Source organism: Rana temporaria, chromosome 5, assembly GCF_905171775.1.
Source record: "Rana temporaria chromosome 5, aRanTem1.1, whole genome shotgun sequence".
Taxonomy (NCBI): domain Eukaryota; kingdom Metazoa; phylum Chordata; class Amphibia; order Anura; family Ranidae; genus Rana; species Rana temporaria.
In genome coordinates, this window is record NC_053493.1 from 370011282 (window position 1) to 370036134 (window position 24853).

General features: G+C 40.9%; 1 protein-coding gene across 1 annotated transcript in view; it reads left to right on the plus strand.

Moving 5' to 3' along the window:
• BAALC (BAALC binder of MAP3K1 and KLF4) overlaps positions 1-16748 on the plus strand; it is a 125045-nt gene extending 108297 nt beyond the window's left edge. The window contains exon 3 of the mRNA XM_040354818.1: positions 16006-16748. Coding sequence (XP_040210752.1) covers positions 16006-16116 — 111 coding nt within the window. The 3' untranslated portion in view covers positions 16117-16748. The remainder of the gene's footprint in view (positions 1-16005) is intronic.
• Positions 16749-24853: the final 8105 nt, after the last annotated feature.

The following is a 24853-nucleotide window of genomic DNA, read 5'->3' on the forward strand; positions in this document are numbered from 1 at the left end:
GTTGCCTATGGAGATTTTTAGGTACCGTAGTTTGTCGCAATTCCACGAGTGCGTGCAATTATAAAGCGTGACATGCTTGGTATCTATTTACTCGGCGTAACATCATCTTTCACATTATGCAAAAAAAATTGGGCTAATTTTACTTTTTAATTTTTTTAAAATTCATGAAAATAAATGTTTCCCAAACAGTTGTGTTTAAAACACCGCCGCACAAATACCGTATGACATAAAATATTGCAACAATCGCCATTTTATTCTCTAGATTCTCTGCTAAAAAAAATATTATAGTATTGTAGGTAGATAGGAGTATCCTACAGGTATGAAGGTAAATAGGAGTTATCCTGCAGGAATGTAGGTAGGATCAGACAGCCGGTATGTAGGTAGATAAGGAGTATTCTGTCAGTATATAGAGGTGGGCTGCCAGTACATAGGTATATAAGGCGTATCACATGGGTATGTAGGTAGTAAAGTATGCTACAGGTATGTAGATAGATAGGAGTATCCTGCAGGTATGTAGGTATATAGGAGTACAATGACAATATGTTCTTTGATAAGGAGTACTCTTTACATAGGTAAGGGTACTCTGCCAGTACACGAGGAGTATGGATAACAGAAAGCGTAAAGGCGGTGCTGAAAAGGTCAGAATAAAAAAGAAGAAAGCTTTGGAAACTGACGCGGCCAAATGTTCCAAGCTGAGCACATTTTTCCAAAAGAAAACAAATGAAGACGGTGACGAGATGGCCGGTAAGCTAACGTTAGTTAGAAGCAGTGCAAGATGCTAGTGACCGTGCAACTGCAAAACAACGTTGTCTATCAAACTTTTTCTTGTAGCTCTTCAGCAGGAGCCGCCTCTAGTCCAGTTTGCTGCTAACAGTGAAGAGCAAGGCCCAGTAATGTTACCAAGCTCCAGTCATGAGCCCAACACACCAGAATGGGCAGGTAGGATTGTCATTCAGAAGAACGAATAGTAATTTAGTAATTAAGAGCAAATATGTTAACCACTTAACGCCCGCCCACTGTATATATACGTCCTGTTTTTAAAGATGAATATCTCGGTAAAGGCAGCAGATGCTGCCACAACCGAGATATCCATCTCTTCTGTGGGCGGGTGTGTAAACGATAACGGCGGTCTCCGCCGCGAGATCGGTGTTTATCGGTGGCGGGAGAGGGGCCCCCCCCTCCCGCCGCTCTCCTGCGCCCTCCGCCGCTTACCGGAGCTGTCGGTAGCGGCGGAGGCGATTGGGTGCTGCTGCCTGATCAGTGAGGACTTGAGTGAGGGCAAGATGGCCCCCACCCGTCCTCATAGCTTTGCTGGGCGGAAGTGACGTCAAAACGTCAGTCCCGCCCAGCGTCTTAAAGAGACAATTTTTTTGTTGTCGTTTTTTTAAATGACACAATTTCCATTTTTTTTTTTTTTTTGCATTTAAGTCTAAATATGAGATCTGAGGTCTTTTTGACCCCAGATCTTATATTTTAGAGGACCTGTCATGCTTTTTTCTATTACAAGGGATGTTTACATTCCTTGTAATAGGAATAAAAGTGATACATTTTTTTTTTATTTCAGTGTAAAAAATGATAAAATCAATAAAAATAAGAAAACCCCAATTTTTTTTATTTAAAGCGCCCCGTCCCAACGAGCTTGCGCACAGAAGCGAACGCATACGCGAGTAGCGCCCGCATATGTGAGGTATCGCTGCGATCGTTAGAGCGAGAGCAATAATTCTAGCCCTAGACCTACTCTGTAGCTCAAAAAATGCAACGTATAGAATTTTTTAAACGTCGCCTATCGAGATTTTTAAGGGTAAAAGTTTCACGCCATGCCACGAACGGGCACAATTTTTAAGCGTGACATGTTGGGTATCATTTTACTCGGCGTAACATTATCTTTCACAATATATAAAAAAATTGGGCCAAATTTATTGTTGTCTTATTTTTTTATTCAAAAAAGTGTTTTTTTTTTCAAAAAAAGTGCGCTTTTAAGACCGCTGCGCAAATACGGTGTGACAAAAAGTATTGCAATGACCGCCATTTTATTCTCTAGGGTGTTAGAAAAAAAATATATAATGTTTGGGGGTTTTAAGTAATTTTCTAGCAAAAAAAAAACAGTTTTAGTCTTGTAAACGCCGAATCTGAAAAACACCTTCTGTCCTTAAGTGGTTAAAAATTACAATATACTTTTATTATGATTAAATATACAGGTGCACTCGAGTCTAGAGATACAGAAGGAAGTGTGAAAGGGAGAGTAGAGTCGGCTCAGGAACTGATAGCAGAGGCAGCAACGCAGCAGCAGAACCCAGAACCACAAACTAGGAACAAGGCAGATAAAGAGGATTTTGTTGATAGTTTTGATTACTTTACTCGACCTCAGTATCAGGATATACATACATTTTTTTCTTATCATCCTCAACAAATCCTAAATGTTCCTATACCAAAGGTTTATAATAGCAAAGATGGAACAAACCGCAAGTGGCTAACTTATTGTAAAAAAAACCAAGCTCTATACTGTTCAGTTTGTTTGGCATTTGCACCTTTGGTAAGTGATGGTCCTTTCATAAAGGGAGGCATGAAAGACTGGAAACACATTCACCAAAGGATAGTGGAACATGAAAAAAGTAAGACACACAGAGATAGTGCAGATGCTTACTTTCTGAAAATACAAAATGCAGATGTGAAAAGCCTGTTGACTGGCAACCAAATGTCATTACGTGCTGAGCAAGTGAAAAAGAAACGCCAGGTGATGGAGCGTATAGTGGATGTTGTTAAAGTCATAGGCAAATGTGGCCTTAGCTACAGGGGAGATAAAGAAGAGGCAGGTTATAGCTTAGAAAACATTTCTGTTAATCATGGTAATGTCCTGGAGTTGATTCTACTCTTAAGTAGATATGACATTTGCCTCCAACAGCATGTTAACACTTGCATTGAAAACAGCAAAAAGCAGCATGAAACTGGTGCAAAAGGCAGAGGAGGTCTAGTTACTCTGCTGTCAAAAGAGACAATAAATAAAATTGTGGATGTCATTAGCCAACTGATAAAGGTGACTATAGCAGATGAAGTGAGACAAGCTGGCATGTTTTCAGTTCAAATTGACACTACCCAAGATATCACCTCCAAAGACCAGTGTTCAATCATACTTCGATATGTGACAGATGTCGTTCACGAAAGACTGATTGCTATGGTGGACTGTGAGTCATCTACTGGCCAGAATTTTGTAGCGCTTCTGAAAAAAGTGCTACTGAACCTTAATATTGACATTGGCACATGTGTGGGCAACTCAACAGATGGTGCAGCTAATATGCAGGGTCAGTTTAGGGGGTTTTCTACACTCCTCTCTGAGCATTCCCCCAATCAGGTTCATATTTGGTGTTATGCACATCTTTTGAATCTTGTACTGGCAGAGACAACAGGCAGTGTTGTGGAAAGTGCTTCTCTGTTTTCACTGCTTAACGATGTAGCAGTTTTTTTAAGAGAGTCACACATGCGCATGCAGAAGTGGGAGGAGAAGAGTCAGGACAAGCATCACAGACGACTGTGCCCAATAGGGCCAACTAGGTGGTGGGCTAAGGATCAGGCACTAAGTAAAGTGTTTGGGTGCTTCGGGAATCCTCAGGAAGGCTTGTTTTTTGAAGTGCTTATGACTTTAGACACCATTTTAGATGACAGTACACAAAAGCCAACTGTGAGGGCCAAGGCAAAGGGATTTATAGAAGGCTTTTTGAAGTATGAGACAGTGGTCACTGCTCAACTCTTCCTTCGCATTTTTGAGCTTACATCTCCCCTTTCAAAATACTTACAGACAAAGGGAATGGATATCATCACAGCTCAACGTCTGGTTGAGGGGACAGAGGAGGGTCTCAGGAAGTGTGCCAGGGACTTTGAAGGAGTTAAGTTTGCAGCTGATAAGTTTGTGACATGGGCAAATGGAAAGTTGCAAGGGGAGGAAGAGTGTGAGCTTGTAGTGCAGGCTGCCTTTTCTGAGAGAAGGATCAGAAAAAAGAAAAGAATGCCAGGAGAGCTTGCAGAAGATGAGCAGTTAGCATCAGCTGATACTGACTTTGAAGTAAAAGTACACAATGTCATTGTAGACACAGTAACAGCCAGTATCCAAAGGAGATTTTCTGCTAATGCAAAACTTTGTTCAGATTTTGCCTGTTTAGACCCTAGAAACTTTGCTCATGTGAGGGAACATGGACTTCCCAGCTCAGCTCTGGAAGAAATAAGCAAATGTCTGCTTAAATTTGATGACAGGGCTACAGTTGGCACATTATGTGGTGAACTGTACAGCCTTGCATCTCAGTGGGACAGACTAAAAATGTCCCGTCTGGAGGGTTACATTGTCAGGACAGCTAGTGATATCCCACAAGGAGGTGATGAGGATCCTTCAATGGAACAGCAGCAAGATGTCGAATTAGAGAGCAAAACTTGTTCCTCCTGTAAAAACTGTGTCATTTGTGTTCATCTCATTCTCTCTCAGTACAATCTTCTAACTGATGCCTACCATGTGATTGGACTCGCATACAAGTTGCTATTAACACTGTCTATCACACAAGTAGCCTGTGAGAGAAGCTTCTCAACAGTGAAATTCATAAAAAACAGGCTCAGGAGCACTTTAACCCAAAAGAACCTTGAGGCATTCATGCTCATGTGCACTGAGAAAGAAATTCTCATGTCTTTGGACAATGACACTGTGATAGATAAAGTTGCAGAGACCAGTGCTCTGCTCAGGCGTTTATTAATGTTTTAGGGTTGTCCATGTTTCCTAAACTTATGCAGAGGAAAAAGATGAAACAATCATTAGAAACAGAAAGTTATACTGTGAAAAAAAGTCAAATAACAGTGCAATACTTGTTTTATTCTTTAGCTAATGTTCTCATTTGTGAAAAATATTTGAAGTTGTAAAGCAGCTGCTTCCTTGAAAAGGATGATACTATCATTAGAAAGTGCAATACATTTTATTTTAATCTTTTATTTATTTTGTTTAATATATTTGTTTTTGTTATATTTTGTTCTTCATTTCAATGTTTGGATATTTATGAATACTAATTCTTAAAGAAAATAGATTCTGATACTGTCCTGTTATTTATTGTTCTAATAAATCTTCACTGTGAAGCAAAACTTAGGTTACTGTATTTGCACTGAATTGGAAATATTTTTTGAAAAATACTATGAATTACAGGCTGTAGAGAACAGTGCGCCATTGCAACCTTATATTTTGAGGTTTTAATTACATTATTTTAATAATCGTGAACTAAAGTGGGCTGGTCTAAGGCATGAAACTCCAGGGCTGAAAATGAGTCCCACTCCGGCCCTGTATTTATCTGTAAAAAATGTTTAAAATCATTTATAATTTTTCTTCTACTTCACAATTATGTGCCATTTTGTGTTGGTCTCTCACATAAAATCCCAATAAAATACGCCTATGTTTCTGGTTGTAACATGGCACAATCTCAAGGGGTATGAATACTTTTTCACAGTACTGGATCTGAGTTAAACTTTTTACAATTTTTTTACTATTACATACTTTTCAGGAAATATTGTGGTGAGGTCTTGAATGTTCTTATACCTTCCCACCTGTCCTAGCCATTAAAGTAAAACCTTGGTTTCAGAGTAACTTGGTTTGAGAGCGTTTTGCAACATTAACACATTTTTTTAATACATTTGGCATTCATATACAAGCGATGTCTTGATATAAGAGTAGGGTCATGTCACAACTGAGTATAAAAAAGAAGAGGAGCCTCTAAGTGTAGCAATATGCTTACATTTAATGAAGGTACAACATTTAGCAACTTATTGCTACACTAATGCCGTGTACACACGATCGGGTTTATCCAATGAAAAACCGATCGTGTGTGGGCCCCATAGTTTTTTTTTTTTCCATCGGTGTAAAGAATAGAACATGTTTTAAATGTTTCCTATGGTTAAAAAAACGATAGTAAATTTTGATCGTCTGTGTGGAACTCCATCTGTGTGGAACTCCATCGGAGAAAAATCCACGCATGCTCAGAATCAAGTCGACGCATGCTCGGAAGCATTGAACTTCATTTTTTCCGACTCCTCATAGTGTTTTACACCACTGCGTTTTGGCGCGGTCGGAATTTAGTCTGATAGTGTGTATGCAAGACTGATCAGTTTCATCAGATTTCCGATGAAAAAATCCATCCTGATTTTATTCCATCAGAAATCCGATTGTGTGTACATGGCATTAGAGGTGCCTCTCTTCTCTTTTATACCCTGTAAAAAAAATGCTTTGATATACATGTGCTTTGGATTACAAGCATGTTTCTGGAACGAATTATGCTTGCAAACCAAGTTTTTACTGTATATGATGGTGGTGAGAGTGGGGGGATTCTTTTGGAAATTATAATTTAGTTGCCATTGAAAAATGAAGCAGCAAACAGCAATAAGTGCTCCAATGGAAAAATCTTGGTGGGGAGCCCTATGACATAAGAACATTTCTGCAAAAGAGTTAAACCCTTTCCTCATACTTACAAATACAAGAATTACAAGATTTACCCTGTGAGTTACTGCCAAGCCAAGGATTGTGTAATGTCTAAGCAGGGCTGGACTGGGACAAAAATTTGGCCCTGGACTTCATCCAGACTGGCCCACTTTGACAGGTCTCTCTCATGGCGGCCAGACAACTCCCGCACCCCCCCTCAGCCACCCAAGCCCCCCTCTCCCCTCTCCACCTTCACTAGCCACTAGCCATTCTGCTTTATTAGAGTAGAACGGCTGGTACTGGTACTCTTATAGGCAGGACCAGTGGGGAAGCTAGACATTATTTCACCCGGGGCAAAGTATCAGTTTGGTGCCCCCCCTTATGGGACAAGATTAGGCAGAAGTGAGAAACTCCCAGGCCATAGCTGTTGAGTCAGCTGTCTGTCCCCTCCCCCATGTTCCTCTGCCCCCCCCTGCTCCTCTGGTCCTCCCCCCTGCTTCTCTGTTCCCCCCAGGTAAGCGCTGCAGGGAGGGAGAGGAGGGGGGCGGCAGTCCGCTGTCACTAAAGCCGGCCCACTGAGCCATCGGCCCACCGGGAAACTCCCTGTAGTCCCAATGGCCAGTCCATCCCTGTGTCTAAGTCCATATGTGAAACCAGGAAAGTTGAGATTGGTTATGATGGCAAGTACTGCCATATACTGTACAGTATATATACTAAAAATCTTAATGGACATCTCCTTTAACAAGCAGGAAGCTTGAGAGATAGATTGGGACTTCCCATTAAAGTTGAGGGAAATGATCCTTTAACTTTGAATAATGCCATAAAGAAAATTCTAAATTGCCTTATTTTCTCTTTATCAGCGCTTATGAACTCAATTTGGCAAAAAATACTTTCCTTGCATATACCAGTTAATAAACATGTTAAAAGCCTGTTCGTTGACACATCTCACCTTGGTTAATTAGAAAACGTGCTCTTTACCATGAAATTATCTCCAGGTTCAGTGTCTCATACATAATTTTATGCTCTGCCTACTAAAGGGTGGCAAACATTAAATTTGTGTGAGACACTTATCTGGAATTAGTCTATTTAATTTAAAAATGTGGGGGAAAAAATGTAAAATTGTGCTTTTATAATGTCTTTTTAATGCGCTTGTATGTTTTTCAGCCTTAACCAGGTCCAGTAGGTGTCAAGTTCTGCATTTGCATTAAAATTAGCATAATGATATTAGTCATAGTTATTTTCTTTAAAATGTAAGCTATTAGCAGTAAGATAACCTGTTTTAATCTACTATGCTCTTAACTAAAGTCATGATCTTTGAAATCTGAAATGAGTCAGAAGTAACAAGGTACTGTACTTGTAGACATGATAATGCAGTCAGAATGTCTGACAACAAAACTAGGGATTTCTCAAACGTGCATAGCATTAATGTGCATGCCTCATCCAAGCATGCATGCTTTGGCACTAGGAGGACCCCTCAGGCAACCACTGGACTTTGGGAGAGCAGTAATGACTGGCTGGGAAAATCCAATATGAATAATTGATTTTTCCCCTTTGATTAGTCAGCCGGTGGTGTGTCTGCAGAGGAGTGCTCACGACATGCAATATTTCCTTTGATCAATGCAATGATTATTTCATGTCTCTAGTAATTTTTAAAATGCACATATAATATAAAGCACCTAGATACAGCACTGGCTTTAGGTCCATGGTTGTTTACATGGAATTTGCGAGGAAGAGATGTACAGTGAATCATAAAAAAGGACACCTCTGTTCCATGAATGAAATACTTGTGCACATTCTACTGCTGCAACAAAAAGCATTGACATTTTACGTAGGCCAAACATTTAACATTCTATGACATAGGCCTGATATTTAACATTTTTTGACGTAGGACAGATATTTAACATTCTATGATGTAGGCCAGACATTTAACATTTTATGATGTAGGACAGATATTTAACATTCTATGATGTAGGCCAGACATTTATCATTCTATGACGTAGGCCAGACATTTAGGGCCAGATTCACAAAAGAGATACGACGGCGTATCTCCTGATACGCCGTTGTATCTCTGTGTTAGGGTCATCCTAACTATGCGACTGATTCATAGAATCAGTTACGCATAGCTAGCCCTAAGATCCGACAGGTGTAATTGAATTACATTGTCGGATCTTAAGGATGCAATTCTAGGCCGGCCGCTAGGCGGCGAGGCCATTGCGGCCGGCGCAGAATATGCAAATGAATACTTACGGCGATCCCCGAACGTCCGAACTAGCCCGTCGATCTAACTGTACCTCCTTTCCGTCGAGTTACGCCGCGTAAAATTAGGGCTGAGCCCTAGTTGTCCTAAGCCATGTTAAGTATGGCCGTCGTTCCCGCGTCGAAATTAAAAAATCAACTTCGTTTGCGTAAGACGTCCGTGAATGGCGCTGGACGGCATTTACGTTAAAGTCTAAGCAAATGACGTCGTTGCGACGTCATTTAGCGCAATGCACGTCGGGTAATTTACCCGACGGAGCATGCGCCGTACGCTCGGCGTGGGAACGCGCCAAATTTAAATGGTGCCCGCCCCATTTGAATTGGGCGGGCTTGCGCCGAGCGCATTTACGATACACCGCCGCAAGTTTACAGGTAAGTGTTCTGAGAATCAGGCACTTACGCTGTAAACCTGCGGCGGTGTAACGTAAATCACATACGTTACGCTGCCCAGGAGCAACGTAATTATATGTGAATCTGGCCCTTAACATTCTATGAGGACGTGAGCTGTAAGTTGAATAGAGGATAACCTATAAATTTTGTTTTTATACATTTTGCTACGGTATTTGATACTGTACCCCATAAAACAAATACAGATGGTGCAGCGCTCAATTAGAATAAATAAATAAAAAAATATAAAAAAAGTCCATAAAAATGCAGTACACCTCCACAAGTGCCAATATAGATAGACAGATGACTGTGTAGATGACTTCACACGTGCTTAACACAAATCCACCACCACATGAAATGGCCTCTCACCTCACCACCTGGACCCTTTGGTTATAGAGGGTCAAATGCACTTAAGTATGGATATCCGCAAAACCAGCAGAGGTAGAGATGTTACAGGAAAAACAGTCACAGTCATCCCAGGTCATGTAATGAGCAAATGCCAAAACATAGTGCTCTCCGTATATATAAACAATTTATTCGTAGTAAAAATAAGTAAAAACACTCACAAATAGAGCACCACGATCGGTGCCGATATGTACAGCGTGTATGATGAGCAAAGTGATAGCCGCGGGTGACGTCACAGCGCTCCTTCCATAAGGAAGCTCACCCACGGCTATCACTTTGCTCATCATACACGCTGTACATATCGGCACCGATCGTGGTGCTCTATTTGTGAGTGTTTTTACTTATTTTTACTACGAATAAATCGTTTATATATACGGAGAGCACTATGTTTTGGCATTTGTTCATTACATGACCTGAGATGACTGATCGTTTTTCCTGTGACATCTCTACCTCTGCTGGTTTTGCGGATAACCATACTTAAGCGCATTTGACCCTCTATAACCAAAGGGTCCAGGTGGTGAGGTGAGAGGCCATTTCATGTGGTGGTGGATTTGTGTTAAGCACGTGTAAAGAGACTAAAAGGCTTGAAAGATAGACCAATAAATAATGCTTATGTGGTATGGCATCCCAAAAATAATTAGAAAAAACAATGACATACTGTGTTAAACTCAGCTAATTAAGTCCCAGTACTTTCATTATAACTGTTGCTCTCAGAAGAAACAAGAAGTTAGGGAAGACATGTGATTCCTTATGATGCAGGGTTTTGAAAACTAAAGAACATATAGTACTTTAACCACTTACCCCCCGGACCATATTGCTGCCCAAAGACCAGAGTACTTTTTGCGATTCGGGACTGCGTCGCTTTAACAGACAATTGCGCGGTCGTGCGACGTGGCTCCCAAACAAAATTGGCGTCCTTTTTTTCCCACAAATAGAGCTTTCTTTTGGTGGTATTTGATCACCTCTGCGTTTTTTATTTTTTGCGCTATAAACAAAAATAGAACGACAATTTTGAAAAAAATGAATATTTTTTACTTTTTGCTGTAATAAATATCCCCCAAAAATATATAAAAAAACATTTTTTTTCCTCAGTTTAGGCCGATACGTATTCTTCTACATATTTTTCGTAAAAAAAATCGCAATAAGCGTTTATTGATTGGTTTGCGCAAAAGTTATACCGTTTACAAAATAGGGGGTATTTTTATGGCATTTTTATTAATATTTTTTTTTACTAGTAATGGCGGCGATCAGTGATTTTTTTTTCGGTATTGCGACATTATGGCGGACACTTCGGAAATTTTTGACACATTTTTGGGACCATTGGCATTTTTATAGCGATCAGTGCTATAAAAATGCATTAGATTACTATAAAAATGCCACTGGCAGTGAATGGGTTAACACTAGGGGGCGGGGAAGGGGTTAAGTATGCCTGGGTGTGTTCTTACTGTGGGGGGGGGGGGGGTGGCCTCACTAGGGGAAACACTGATCCGGTGTTCATACATTGTATGAACAGAAAATCAGCATTTCCCCTGCTGACAGGAACGAGAGCTGTGTGTTTACACACACAGCTCCCGTTCCCCGCTCTGTACCGAGCGATCGCGTGTGCCCGGCGGCGATCGCGCCCGCCGGGCACACGCACGGGAGTCGGGGGCGAGCGGGCGGCGCGCGCGTGCGCCCCTAGTGGCGGCTAATAGGCAGGACGTCATATTACGTGCTCTCGCCTAGGAGAGCCACCTTGTGGACGTATTTCGACGGTGCGGCGACGGCAAGTGGTTAAAGAAAGGTTGGCATGCAATGACCCATATCTAGGTCGGTTTGGACAACCAAGTGAATAAATGGACCTGAGAGAGGCACTTGTGGAGAATTTGTCTCCATGCAGTGGGTGTAAAGGCCTCACTTAATTCTCTGTAATGCCCAATCCAAGTTCCCTTTCGGGAAGATTAGCATAGTCGGATAATACAGATATGAATTGTCCAAAAAAGCCCATAAGGTGGCAGAGACACCCATAAGTGGATAAAGTATTTAAAGAGACAAAGATGTAGGAATCATAGATTGTTCAAATGCACAGTGCAGTAAATACTGCAGCAAGATTAGAAAAAAAATATACAAAAGAGAATAATGGAAGGGGCCATAAAAAATAATATGAGCAATTTCAGGTAATTACAGATTGAATGTCAAACATAGGTGTATAGAAAATGATTACCTTATGAAAATAGTCTGAATTCAATAAATACAATAATGGGCCAGATTCACAGTGAGAGTACGCCGGCGTATCTACTGATACACTGGCGTACTTTCAAATTTGCAGCGTCGTATCTTTAGTTTGAATCCTCAAACCAAGATACGACGGCTTCTGGCTTCGATCCGACAGGCGTACGGCTTCGTACGCCTTCGGATTGTAGGTGCAATACTTCGGCGCCCGCTGGGTGGAGTTTGCCTCATTTTCCGCGTCGGGTATGCTAATTAGCTTTTTTCCGTCGATCCACGAAGGTACGCGTGGCCGTCGCATTCTCTTACGTTGTCGCTAGTCGGCTTTTCCCGGCGTATAGTTAAAGCTGCTATTTCGTGGCGTATAGATAGACTTGCCATGTTAAAGTATGGCCGTCGTTCCCGCGTCAAATTTTCAACTTTTATTTTTTTGCGTAAGTCGTCCGTGAATAGAAAAGGACGTAACTCAAGTCTACGTTCAAAAAATTACGTCGGGGCGACGTCATTTCGCGCAAAGCACGGCGGTAAATTTCGAGCATGCGCATTTCAATCGGCGCAGGGACGCGCTTCATTTAAATGAATCACGCCCCCTACCCGCCCAATTTGAAATACGCGCCGAGAAATACACTACGCCGCCGTAACTTACGGCGCGAAATCTTCCTGGATTCGAAATTCCGCCAGGTAAGATACGGCAGCGTAGCGTATCTCTGATACGCTGCGCCAGGGCAATTCTTTGTGAATCTGGCCCACGGCTAGTAAATATTAAAAATCTTAAAAATAACATATTCTTGAAATAAAATATCTGACAATACTATGCACACTTTAGAATAAGTCAATATATAAATACCTGCTAATAATAAAAATTCTAAAACATAAATTCATATCATAGGAGAGTACATTTCTTAGAATCCTCTGTCCATTTAGTACACATACTGTATGAGTAGAACTTATAAATTATCAGTGTTTGACTAGTACTCTCTTATGACATGAACATTAATTTTTTTTATGTTTTTAGTTTTTTTTATTCTTATTCTTATTATCATCACCAGATATGTGTGCCATTACTTATTGTGGCTTTTGTGGGATGTTTTATGCTAATATGTTATTTTTTAAAGATTTTTTTTTTTAGACTTCCTAACAATGTTTTTATATATTCTTTGAATTGATACACTTTTCCTAAGCTAATGTATTTTTTTTAATCCTGTGTTTGAAGTTTTATCAGTAATTACCTGAAATGATACACATTATTTTTAATTACATTCTCTCATTATTCTCCTCTGTACCCTTTTATCTAGCTATAGTTTGTACTACACCATGTATTTGAAGAGGTGACCATTCATCATGAAATGTGTTAACTAAATTATCTTTTTAAATGAAGTCCACACATTTTCTGATCAGTGATTCCTACATTTTTGTCTTGTTAAAGAATACATCCACTTACGGGTGCATGCCACTTTACGGGCATTTTTTGACTATTGATATCTGAAAGCTGCAGTGCTACTATGGGACTTATTAAGGGAATTTGTGATGGTTATACTTCATGTGCAAATACTGAGTTGCAGATATGTACTTCTGTAGAAACAGGAACAGAGGTGCCTTAGTCACTTGAGCTCTGGAGAGACTCTCCAATAAAGTACAGTGAGTCAGAAGCAGAACATCAAATAAGATGAAGAGTCGTGTTCAAGAGCGCCTTCAGAGTCCAATTTTCCTCAATTTTCTTATTTTCTTTACACCTACAGGAATTCACGTTGATGCATTAAAGTAAACTTGTGAGCATTTTGTTTTCAAAACTATACAATCAATAGCAGGCACCTCTAAGTGCACCATATTACTTTGGTATATTGGCCCTGCCACCCTGAAAGCCCAAATACCAACCAGCTTTGCAGTCTTCTTGCTCTAACTCCACAATAATTCACCATGCACCTTATCATTGGTCTGGGACGGACAATCCTACTAACAAAAAAAAGCACATTTTGGAAGGGATTGATTTCTGGAGGTTTTGCAGCATAGGGAATTTCACAAATATGCTTACAGGTACAATTTAGAAGTCAAGTCCAGCCAAAAAAATTTTTTAGTAGAGTGGGAAAGAGGAACTTCTTTCCGATTTTTGACTCCAACATGAACCCACAAATAGCAATTCTAATGTACAGTTTTAAGAATTGATGATGACCTATAGAATCAATACTCAATTGGGGACGTGATTAAATACAGCAAATGTTCCTACTATGCCCTGGAGACATTCGTTCTCCCAAGTATTTCCCCTTCTTACAGTACCCCCTATTTACATTTACACTCTTAGCTCATTTGTGGGTTGTTTGGTTAGATAACTGTAAATCTTTATGCAAATCGTAATCGCATTATGGTCCCATTCCAGAGCGAAGTGACCCATAGGGCAGTAATGTTACATGTTGTGTTGTCTAAAAGTTTTGATTTACTTTGCCCTACCTTATTTTATTATATTTTATTTGCATATGTGTTTATATGTAGTAGGTCCTTTATGTAGTTATTCGATGACCTCCCCCCGATTTTTAAGTAAGTTATAATTTACACAACCGGACTATGACCTCAGGGCCACTCATATTGTAAAGTGTTGGGGGTGATGTTATATGTTATAGGATTGCTCGTGTACGACCCTTTTTTTTTGATACGCAGATGTTCTACTGTATATACCGTACACTTTGGCTGGTATATGCAAACATCTTTGAAATCAAAGGAATTATAAAAAATAAATAAAAACTCTGCAATTGTGAGCTGGTATATTTGTGTATAAAAACATACTAGAAAATCCTGTATGTAATAATAGATGGTCCGAATAATGATAATCTATTGTAAGTGTAAAGGGGTTGTAAAGCTTTGTGTTTTTTCACCTTAATGCATCCTATGCATACAGCATCCAGTGGAAAAACATCTTGCACTCTCCGGCCCCCCCGAGCCCCCATTTTACTTACCTTAGCCCCGAATCTCTGTGGGCTCCATCGGCTCCTCATTGGATAGATTGATAGCAGCGCAGTCAATCAAATCCAGTGACACAGCAGCCAGGGGCGGGGCCGAGTCATATACACTTGGTGTGCATAACCGCTGAGTGTAACACCAGAGCCTGCCTACAAGGTAACCCCCTTGGGAGAGAGCTTTGCCGAGGGGGTTAGCTCTTGCGGGGAGGAGCCTAGACAGCCGCCATGGGACCCCAGAAGAGGATGTTTGGGGCCACTCTGTGCAAAACGAATTGCACAGTGGAGGTAAGTATGACATGTTTGTTATTTAAAAAAAGAAAAACTGAACCTTTAGTGTCCCTTTAATAACTAAACTTTTCACAGAAGCATAAAATGCTAGTATACCCTAACTGTTATTTCAGTGTTTGGTAGATGCTGGAAAATTTAGGTGGACCTCCTGAATATAAAAAAAAGCTAACAAGGCATAAAGACACATCAAAAGAAAAATTATATCAAAAGAACAATTTGAAAAATATTTACCTTACGCAGGGTCCTGGGAAAGCTGAATATCCCAAATCTTGTAAAAAGAGACGCTGTGCAAAAATGGTTTCCTGTGGAATTTAATATTCTAAGCTTTAAAACCACATGTATGCATATTGTAAATGTATTTATTAACTCTAAACATACTAGCTAACTTTGAAACTTTAATTCCAGGCAGATATAAAAGACACATATTCATGTAGCTCTGCAATCCTTGTACATAATTAAATATATTTTTCTAAATGCAAACAATGTAATTTGACTCTATATAAGTCTATTTGTATATCCTGTACAGCAGCACTCATACTGATAAAGTGAGCAGCACTAGGAGCCTATGAGGTGTGCTGAATGCCCATGTGCGGACAAGGAACAAGCTGATAGGAGAAGAATGCCTATGAGCAGGGAGATGTCGTGATGTTAGAATATAGTATTCCTACATTAAAGGAAATAAATGTAACTTGTTTTACTCAAATGCATCTGTCTTTATAGCTAGCATAATAGCATTAGGCCTACCATACTCCTTTATATTAGTTAATAAAGGGACATACAAAATACAATAAATACATATATGCAATAGCTATATAGGTCACAATAGAGTGAATATTATTGCACATTTTACACCTGTCATCACCACAATCTTGTGAGTGTACTCAAAGTTTTCCTTATTAAACTGCATACTTACTGCAGTTAGATGGCGCTGTTCCCTTTTATCAATCCATTTATGGCCAGCTTAAGCCAGAATTCTGCTCATGTACTGAACTTCATCTGCATCCTTTTTTTCTATGTAATGCATCAATTATCTTACTGTCTGTCTCATCATGAACTTATGTTTTATTTCTGCAGGCCAAAAGAGACAGCAAACGGATCCCTAAGAAAGAAGTGACAATCAACTTATCAAAAAACATAAGGCAGATGGATACGGACGGGCGCATTACAGAGAACTGCGTCAATTAGTGCTGATCAGAGGAACCCTAGAGGGACACTTTAAGAATCGTTTGAGCACTTTCATTACAGAGCTGAACGCCATTGGGAGAACAGAATCTTCAGAGATTTATCTAATTATCTTACAGAGGTGTTTTGGGCTCTTTTGCAAGTAGATATACGGAGTGGATGTTAAAAATGGAAAATGAAATAGAGGGCCTTGAAGGAAAATCATTCAACAGCATTGGGAAGATGGGAGTACGGCGCACCATGGCTACAATCATAGACAAACTGAGGCACATTGCATATCATTAGGCTTCTATAGATCTTTGTAGTCAAAAGCTTCCTTCAGTGAGCGAAGGGGCGATGCTCAGAATTATGCTATCAGTATGAAAAACAAAGCATCTGAGACTTCTTCCTTTAATAAATCTTATTTATATATTCTGCTTTGCCGTGTCTTAGGGAAACAATTGCCTGATAACCAAAAGAGCGGTGCAAGTTTTATATTTTTACTATATTTATTTTTGTTTTTGCTGCCCTTTTTGTTCCAGGAGTTAATAGGAGAGCTTGGTATTGTGATTTGACTACTCCTGTAGGTTGCTGTGTATTTCTCAATGGCTTGAATTCTGCATGCAATAAATGACAACCTTGGACGCTAAGCCAAATTTTTCTGCAAGAAGCTCATAGCAACATCTATCTGTGACTTCCAAACCTTCATGTGCTTTTAGGATTTCTAATCATGAAAGAAGGTTGGGCAAAGAGTAATGTAGAGGTCACTCAGGATGGACCTGTATAGACATGTTTCCTTAGCATTAATGATGAAAGCCAACATCAGTTATTCACAACTCTGGTCTACAGGGACCAATATTATAAATAATTATGTTCCATTTTCTCCATGATGACTCAAGGAGAGAGTTTGTTTTCTAATAATTATTTCCCCATTGGGATTAATAACATATTCTGAATTTACAAAGTCAGTTAATGATGACGTGCCCTTACAAGCTAATTTTATTTTTTTACCCCCTTATCTCTAATGACTAAAGCTAGCCATAGATATTTCGAATCTCGGCCGGTTCAGCAGGGACCGACCAAGATTCAAATCATCTATGGGCAGGCTGATTGTACCCAAATCGATCCATCAATCTACTGTAGTAGAACCAGCATGTCAGATTTTTACATGTGATTATTGCCAGAGCCTATAGCTGCTAACAATAATCACTGTGTTCTCTCAGCAGGGTTGGCTCCTCATGCCACCCTGGACGGGAGAACACAATAGATCCTTGGGAGAGATTCCCCCATCAACACTGAGGCCCCGTACACACGTCCGAGAAACTCGACGGGCAAAACACATCGTTTTGCTCGTCGAGTTCCTTGTGAAGCCACCGAGAATCTCGGCTAGCCAAGTTTCCCCATTGACTAATGAGGAAATAGAGAACATGTTCTCTATTTGGCTCGACGAGTTTCTCGTCGGTTTCCTCGGCCAAAAGTGTACACACGACCGGTTTCCTCGGCTCCCATCGAGTTTCTGGCTGAATTCTGCCGAGAAACTCGGTCGTGTGTACGGGGCCTGACTGTTGATGGGGAAATTTAGTGATTTTCTTTTCTATAACCCAAGGTTGCAGGTAAGGAAATCACATGATCTATGGCCTGCCTTAGGCCTCGTACACACGATAGGTTAACCAGAGGACAACTGTCTGATGGACCATTTTCATCGGTCAAAACCGATCGTGTGGGGGCCCCATAGGTTATTTAACCATCGATTTAAAAAAAAGCCAACTTGCTTTAAATTTAACCGATGGATTCCTAAACAATGGGAAAAAAACAATCGTTAGTAGGCACAACCATCGGTTAAAAATCCACGCATGCTCAGAATGAAGTCGATGCATGCTTGGAAGCATTGAGCTTCGTTTTTTTCAGCACGTCGTTGTGTTTTACGTCACCGCATTCTGACACGATTGTTTTTTTAACCTATGGTGTGTAGGCACGATGGACCATCAGTCAGCTTCATCAGGTTAACCGACGACAGCGGTCCATCAGACCGTTCTCATCGGATGGACCGATCGTGTGTACGAGGCTTTAGTCTCCACCTATATTGATTTCCTTTTGTTACAATTGCCTGAAGTTCAGTTCCATCTTTAATTAAACCACCACTTGCCCATTCCCCTCCACATTCACAAGCTAAACTGAACAAAACCTCCCACCCCAGTAATTTCTTGGCTCCTTACTGCGGGTGTAGTCTCCTCAGTTGTTTATATTCTCTCCAGTGAAGTTCTCTGCATCATTGGCTGCACTTGTGCAGATCCTCTGTATATTGTACCATAAAGCTGTCATTTAAAACCTAACTACATGTTTACAGTATTTGTCCCTTTAAACAGTTTCTTTGGGACAAGCTGGCCCAAGCAAACTATTTACTTTACTAACAGGTAAATTTCCTGAGCACGCTGTATTAACTGTGTGTATACATGAAATACTTGAAAGATCATGAGCTTTTGGCAGTACACCAGATTCTTTAAAATTCATAATTTTATTACAAAGTTTCTAATTCATAGACTCGCATTAAAATATCACAATATGAGTACTGTCTGAATTGCATTAATCACATCAACATATACACCAGGACCCATCCCCTTGTAGTGTATGAGCGCCAAGAGTTTACGGCTGCCAGTATCAAGGCGGGCTTGGTGTGAGTAGATGTGGCTTATTCAACATGTTTCCTGCAACAGTGCTTTCTCAGGAGCTTAGCCTCAGCTACATACAGTATACAGCACTGTGTTTTGGCAGTGGGATGGGGGCTTCCTATTGAACTCCCAGAACAAAAAAAAACTAGTAATTAAAGTAGAAATATATGGGTCTGGGTATCAAAGAAAGGAAGATCTATATATATGATGTCAGAAAAAATGCATATACTCATGTGCGCTCTGTCAGCTTATAGGAGAGAGAGTGGGCAGTTTAAAAAACTCTCTTTCACAGGGAGTCCATGCATGGAAGCATAAGATGTAATGGTGATCTCAGATTTCACTGTGGAAAGTTGCCAGCTCGTGACAAGCTAGAAGGGGCTCTATGGAATGAAAAAAATTGCTGCACTTAGATGGCACTGCTCTCCTTTTGTGATATGTATTTTTTTTTTTTTTCACAAAGTCTTTTGTGATATGTATGATGTCCACAATGGTGCAGTTTTCTGTTTCTTGTACAATCACTTTCTTTGTGCCACAATATAGGAGTTTAATGCAGTTTAAGTTCCAGAATAGACAAGTTAACCACTTAACAACCGAGGATGTCCATGGACGTCCTCGACTTTGTGCGGTGATATCTGAATGATGCCTGCAGCTACACTCCTATATTGAGGCACAGAGAAAGTGATTGTACAATAAGCAAATAACTGAACCATTGTGGCCATCATCCATATGGATCTTCTTTATTGCTGCTTCCAGATACATATCTTTCTACTTTAAGTTACAGTACATGATTTATTACAATCTGGAATACATATCAGATATTTTGTATCAAATAGATAGGTAGTCACAAGACTTACTCTAAATATGCTGCTCATAGCATGCAATACAAATAAGAAATAGACATGGCAGAGATACATGGTAAAATGAATCAATTGAAGAACATATGTAATAGAGACAAGTAACTGTTGGCATCTAGTGGCAATCCACGTGTTTCCTGCCATTTCAGCCATTCATCAGGAGTGTTATAAAGTAATATACTGGAAAGAAAAATAGACAGGGGTAAATAATAATGCCTTTGAAATAGGAGAGGACAGAGACCTTGTCCCAACAAGGTGGAAACAATTGGGAGACTTACTGTACAGCCTCAAGGCCAGGTCTGGTATCTGCCAAGGAAAGTGCGGGTACGGGCATGGTGTCTCCCCCGGGGTTGAGATGGGGGAACCCTCCAAGGACGTAGAACAGCGCCCAAAGCATAACACGGTGTTCACACTTGGTGGTCACACTTGTGGTTTCCTAACAATGATTACCTTTTTTTTTTTTCATAAAAAGAAAATGCTCCTGCATCTGTAGGTTATCTACATATCTATTGTTACGCCGCGTAAGTCCACGGATGCGCCGTCGTATCTATGCGCCTTATTCAGCAAACAAGATACGCCTGAATTTTGGCTTAATACGACTGACGTAAGTCTCCTACGCCGTCGTATCTTGGGCGCATATTTACGCTGGCCGCTAGGGGCGCTTCCATTGATTTACGCGTCGAATATGTAAGTGACCTAGATATGCCGATTCACGAACTTACTTGCACCCGTCGCTGTAATCTACGCCGTTTTACGTAAGCCGTACGTCGGGCGTAAAGTTATTCCACCTAAAGCAGGGGTAAGTCATGTTAGGGTATGGGCGACGGAACAGCCGTCGTATTTTACGTTGTTTACGTAAGTCGTACGTGAATGGGGCTGGGCGTAGGTTACGTTCACGTCGAAGGCATTGAGCCGGCGTATCTTAGGGAGTATATGCGACGTGATTCTGAGCATGCTCGCGCATGCGCCGTTCGTTTGGCCCTTTATTTACATGGGGTCACACTTCATTGTAATACATCACGCCCACTACCTACCTACTTTGAACTAGGCGGGCTTATGCCGGCCCATTTACGCTACGCCGCCGTAACTTAGGGAACAAGTGCTTTGTGAATACTGGCCTTGCCTCTCTATGTTACGTCGGCGTAGCGCATATGAGATGCGCTACGCCCGCACAAAGATACGCCGCTGCACGTGAATCTGGGCCATAATGTATAAATTGTGTTTGATCCTGGGGTGCATGATCTAGAGAAACCTGTACAGGTCCCTGACTGACAGCATAAATGTACATTGATGTTTGGCTATACCTCTAACACTGTGATTCCAGAGGCACAGTTTCTGGGTTAACAGAGTTGATATATATTAGTTATAGACTGAATTTTACTCTATGACTAGTGTGCTAGCTACTGAACAAGCTGATGTAAGTGGACAGGACACTGCCTTTCACTGCACATGGAAGGAGCACTTCCTATACAGTTCAATGAGTCCTGAAAACAGCATCAGATCAGCAAGTGCATAGCTAGAAACCTACGTACTTTAGCCTTAAGCACATAAAAATATAAAAAAGATATATAGAAAAATCAAAAGAGGAACAACCTTTTACCCCCTAATATTTTGCTACGGGCCATGACACATCTGCAATCCCTGTCAGCCATACTGTTGCTGGTGGGTTGTCACCAGTTATAGGATTTCTAAAAAGCGCAGCGAAAAAATTTTGCTTCCACATTGTCACTCCTTTGCTAGCCAAATTTTCAGTGTCAGTCCCTCATTCGCAGAAACACGGCAGAATGTCACTGGTTATTGGTTTATTGAGGGCAGGTGGGTATTTCTCTGCTCTCTTCAACCACTTAAGCCCCGGACCATTTTGCTGGTCAAAGACCAGGATACTTTTTGTGATTAGGCACTGCATCGCTTTAACAGACAATTGCGCGGTCGTGCGACATGGCTCCCAAACAAAATTTATTTTTTCCCCACAAATAGAGCTTTCTTTTGGTGGTATTTCATCACCTCTGCGTTTTTTTTTTTTTTTTGCACTATTAACAAAACTAAAGCGACAATTTTGAAAAAAAACAATCTTTTTTACTTTTTGCTATAATAAATTTCCCCCCAAAAATATATAAAAAAACTATTTTTTTCCCTCAGTTTAGGCCGATACGTATTCTTCTACATATTTTTGGTTAAAAAAAAATCACAATAAGCGTTTATTGATCAGTTTGCGCAAAAGTTATAGCGTCTACAAAATAGAGGAAAGTTTTATGGCATTTTTATTAATATTTTTTTTTTACTAGTAATGGCGGAGATCAGCGATTTTTATCGTGACTGCGACATTATGGCGGACACTTCGGACACTTTTGACTCTTTTTTGGGACCATTGTCATTTTTACGGCGATCAGTGCTATAAAAATGCACTGTTTACTGTGGAAATGACACTGGCATTGAAGGGGTTAACCACTAGGTGGCGCTGTAGGGGTTAAGGGTGCCCTAGGGAGTGCTTATAACTGTAGGGGGGGTGGGCTGTATGTGACAGGACAGTGATCGCCACTTCTGATTACAGGAAGCTGTGGTCACTGTCCTGTCACTAGGAAGACTGGGGAAATGCTTGTTTACATTAGCATTTCCCTCTTCTTTCTCACCGTGACACGATCGCGGGTACGCCCGCGGACATCGAGTCCGCGGGACCCGTGGTCAGACTCACGGAGCTCGCGGTGTGCACAATGCCGTCTTTTTAAAGGGGACGTATATATACGTCCTTTTGCCTGCCTGTGCCATGCTGCAGACGTATATCTGTGTGCGTCAGGCGGCAAGTGGTTAAAGCAAACAAGTTGCTGTCAGTAATAGTATCGCAAGTAAGACATGGCCCTTAGGCCTAAGCCTGTGTGCTCTGGTCCTGCTATACAAGATAAAAGCTGGACTTCAGGCAGAAATAAAAGCACCAATTAATGCAGTTATATATTCATTGAAAGTCAGTAAATGTATTTTAAAAAGCAACTAGTGTGCAATTTATCTTGATATCGCCTCCTGTAACCCACCTTACAGATTCACTGAGACTGGGAGAGTCAACACTGTGAGCCAATCAGATTGTAATACAATGCATATGTGATGGTGGGAGGAGAGAGAGAGCGCGCAGTGTGACCATGACTGATCACTGTGCTGGTGCTCCTGAACTGTCCAATCAGCAGGCTGGGGGTGTGTACTTTACCAAGCTGTGATGCTGCTGCTGCGTTTAGGCTGCATTCACACCTCGGCGTACAAAATCGCGGCGTTTTGTCCCGCGAATTGCGGCGACAAATAGCGGCGTTTTGTACCGCGATTTGTGGCGACAAAACGCCGCGATTGTGAATGCAGCCTTCACCCCCTCTATGGAGATGGTTCACATCTCCTATGCCGAAAGCCGCCTGAAAAAAAGGTCCGGGACTTTTTTTTCAGGCGGCAGGCGTACGGCGTTCGGCATGGAGATGTGAACCATCTCCATAGAGGTGCATGTTAAATCATCCCTCTGGTGTCTCGGGGCTGCAGCGGCGTCGCACTACAGGCGTATATACGCCTAGGTGTGAACGGGGGCTTAGGGGTGATGATTTGGCTGTGCTGTCTGGCAGGAATGTCTGTATCACAAGGCTGGAAGAACAGCCTGAACATTTAGGCCTCATTCGCACAAGCGTACTACAGCATTCACCCAAAAAATGGCCATGTTTACCTGCACGGGGATGCACCAAACACCTGTGGAGTGTTCAGGCACTCCTATGCATGCTGAATAAGACACAGCGGTTGCAGCTGCCTTGTCTGCATGGGAATGCATGAATCACCTGTGCATTCCTGTGTGGGAAAACATGGTCCTCTCTCGAAAGTATGCTGTAGTATATCCTTGTGAACAAGGCCATATGTATTTCAGATCTGTGTTGGCTACTTGCCTGAAGTTTAGCTTTAAATGGCTTTTCTTGACAAGCCAACAAAAGTCTAAATACAATGTTCTCTTCTCTATGACGTGTCTTTAAACCAGCCAGCAGTTGAAGAGCTAAACCCTTCAATGCGGCTATTCGGCACGACGTTTCTGGACTTGAAGTTGCCCAGCTTAAGGGTAACAAGTTGCCCATGTCTACTATAAACCCCCTCTTGCACTTAAGGGGTTAAATAACTCTTCTGAAGGGCTATTGTAATGTCAAAATGCATATCAACCTGTGCTGTGAAACATTTGTTTGCATCACTCTTTCATTCTTCCTGTGATTGCCATTGTGTTGGATATGTCCTTGCTTTCTTTTCCTTGAATCCGTGATTTCATCTACTGAACTTTATACATACAGCTCCAACCTTGAATAACAGGGCTACGAGGCAGGTCATTAGTCATTGTGGTCTGTATCTTTCTTTCCAGGATTTGTTTAATCTTATCCAATGCTTTTATGATATTTTAATAAACTTTCTTCTATTCAGAAAAGTAGTTTGACTCTTGCAATTTATCCTTTCTTTTAATGTGTTTTTTTTTAAAGGTCTTTAAAAAATAGTTTTTTTCCGCACTTATTAACCACTTAAGGACCGGACCAATATGCTGCTAAATGACCCAAGGGGTTTTTACAATTCGGCACTGCGTCGCTTTAACAGACAATTGCGCGGTCGTGCGACGTGGCTCCCAAACAAAATTGGTGGCCTTTTTTCCCCACAAATAGAGCTTTCTTTTGGTGGTATTTGATCACCTCTGCGGTTTTTATTTTTTGCGCTATAAAAAAAAATAGAGCGACAATTTTAAAAAAAATGCAATATTTTTTACTTTTTGCTGTAATAAATATCCCCCAAAAACATATATACATTTATTTTTTTCCTCAGTTTAGGCCGATACGTATTCTTCTACCTATTCTTGGTAAAAAAAATCACAATAAGCGTTTATCGATTGGTTTGCGCAAAATTTATAGCGTTTACAAAATAGGGGATAGTTTTATTATTTTTTTTTTTTTTTACTACTAATGGCGGCGATCAGCGTTTTTTTTCGTGACTGCGACATTATGGCGGACACTTCGGACAATTTTGACACATTTTTGGGACCATTGTCATTTTCATAGCAAAAAATGCATTTAAATTGCATTGTTTATTGTGAAAATGACAGTTGCAGTTTGGGAGTTAACCACAGGGGGCGCTGTAGGAGTTAGGGTTCACCTAGTGTGTGTTTACAACTGTAGTGGGGTGTGGCTGTAGGTCTGACATCATCGATCGAGTCTCCCTATAAAAGGGATCACTCGATCGATGCAGCCGACA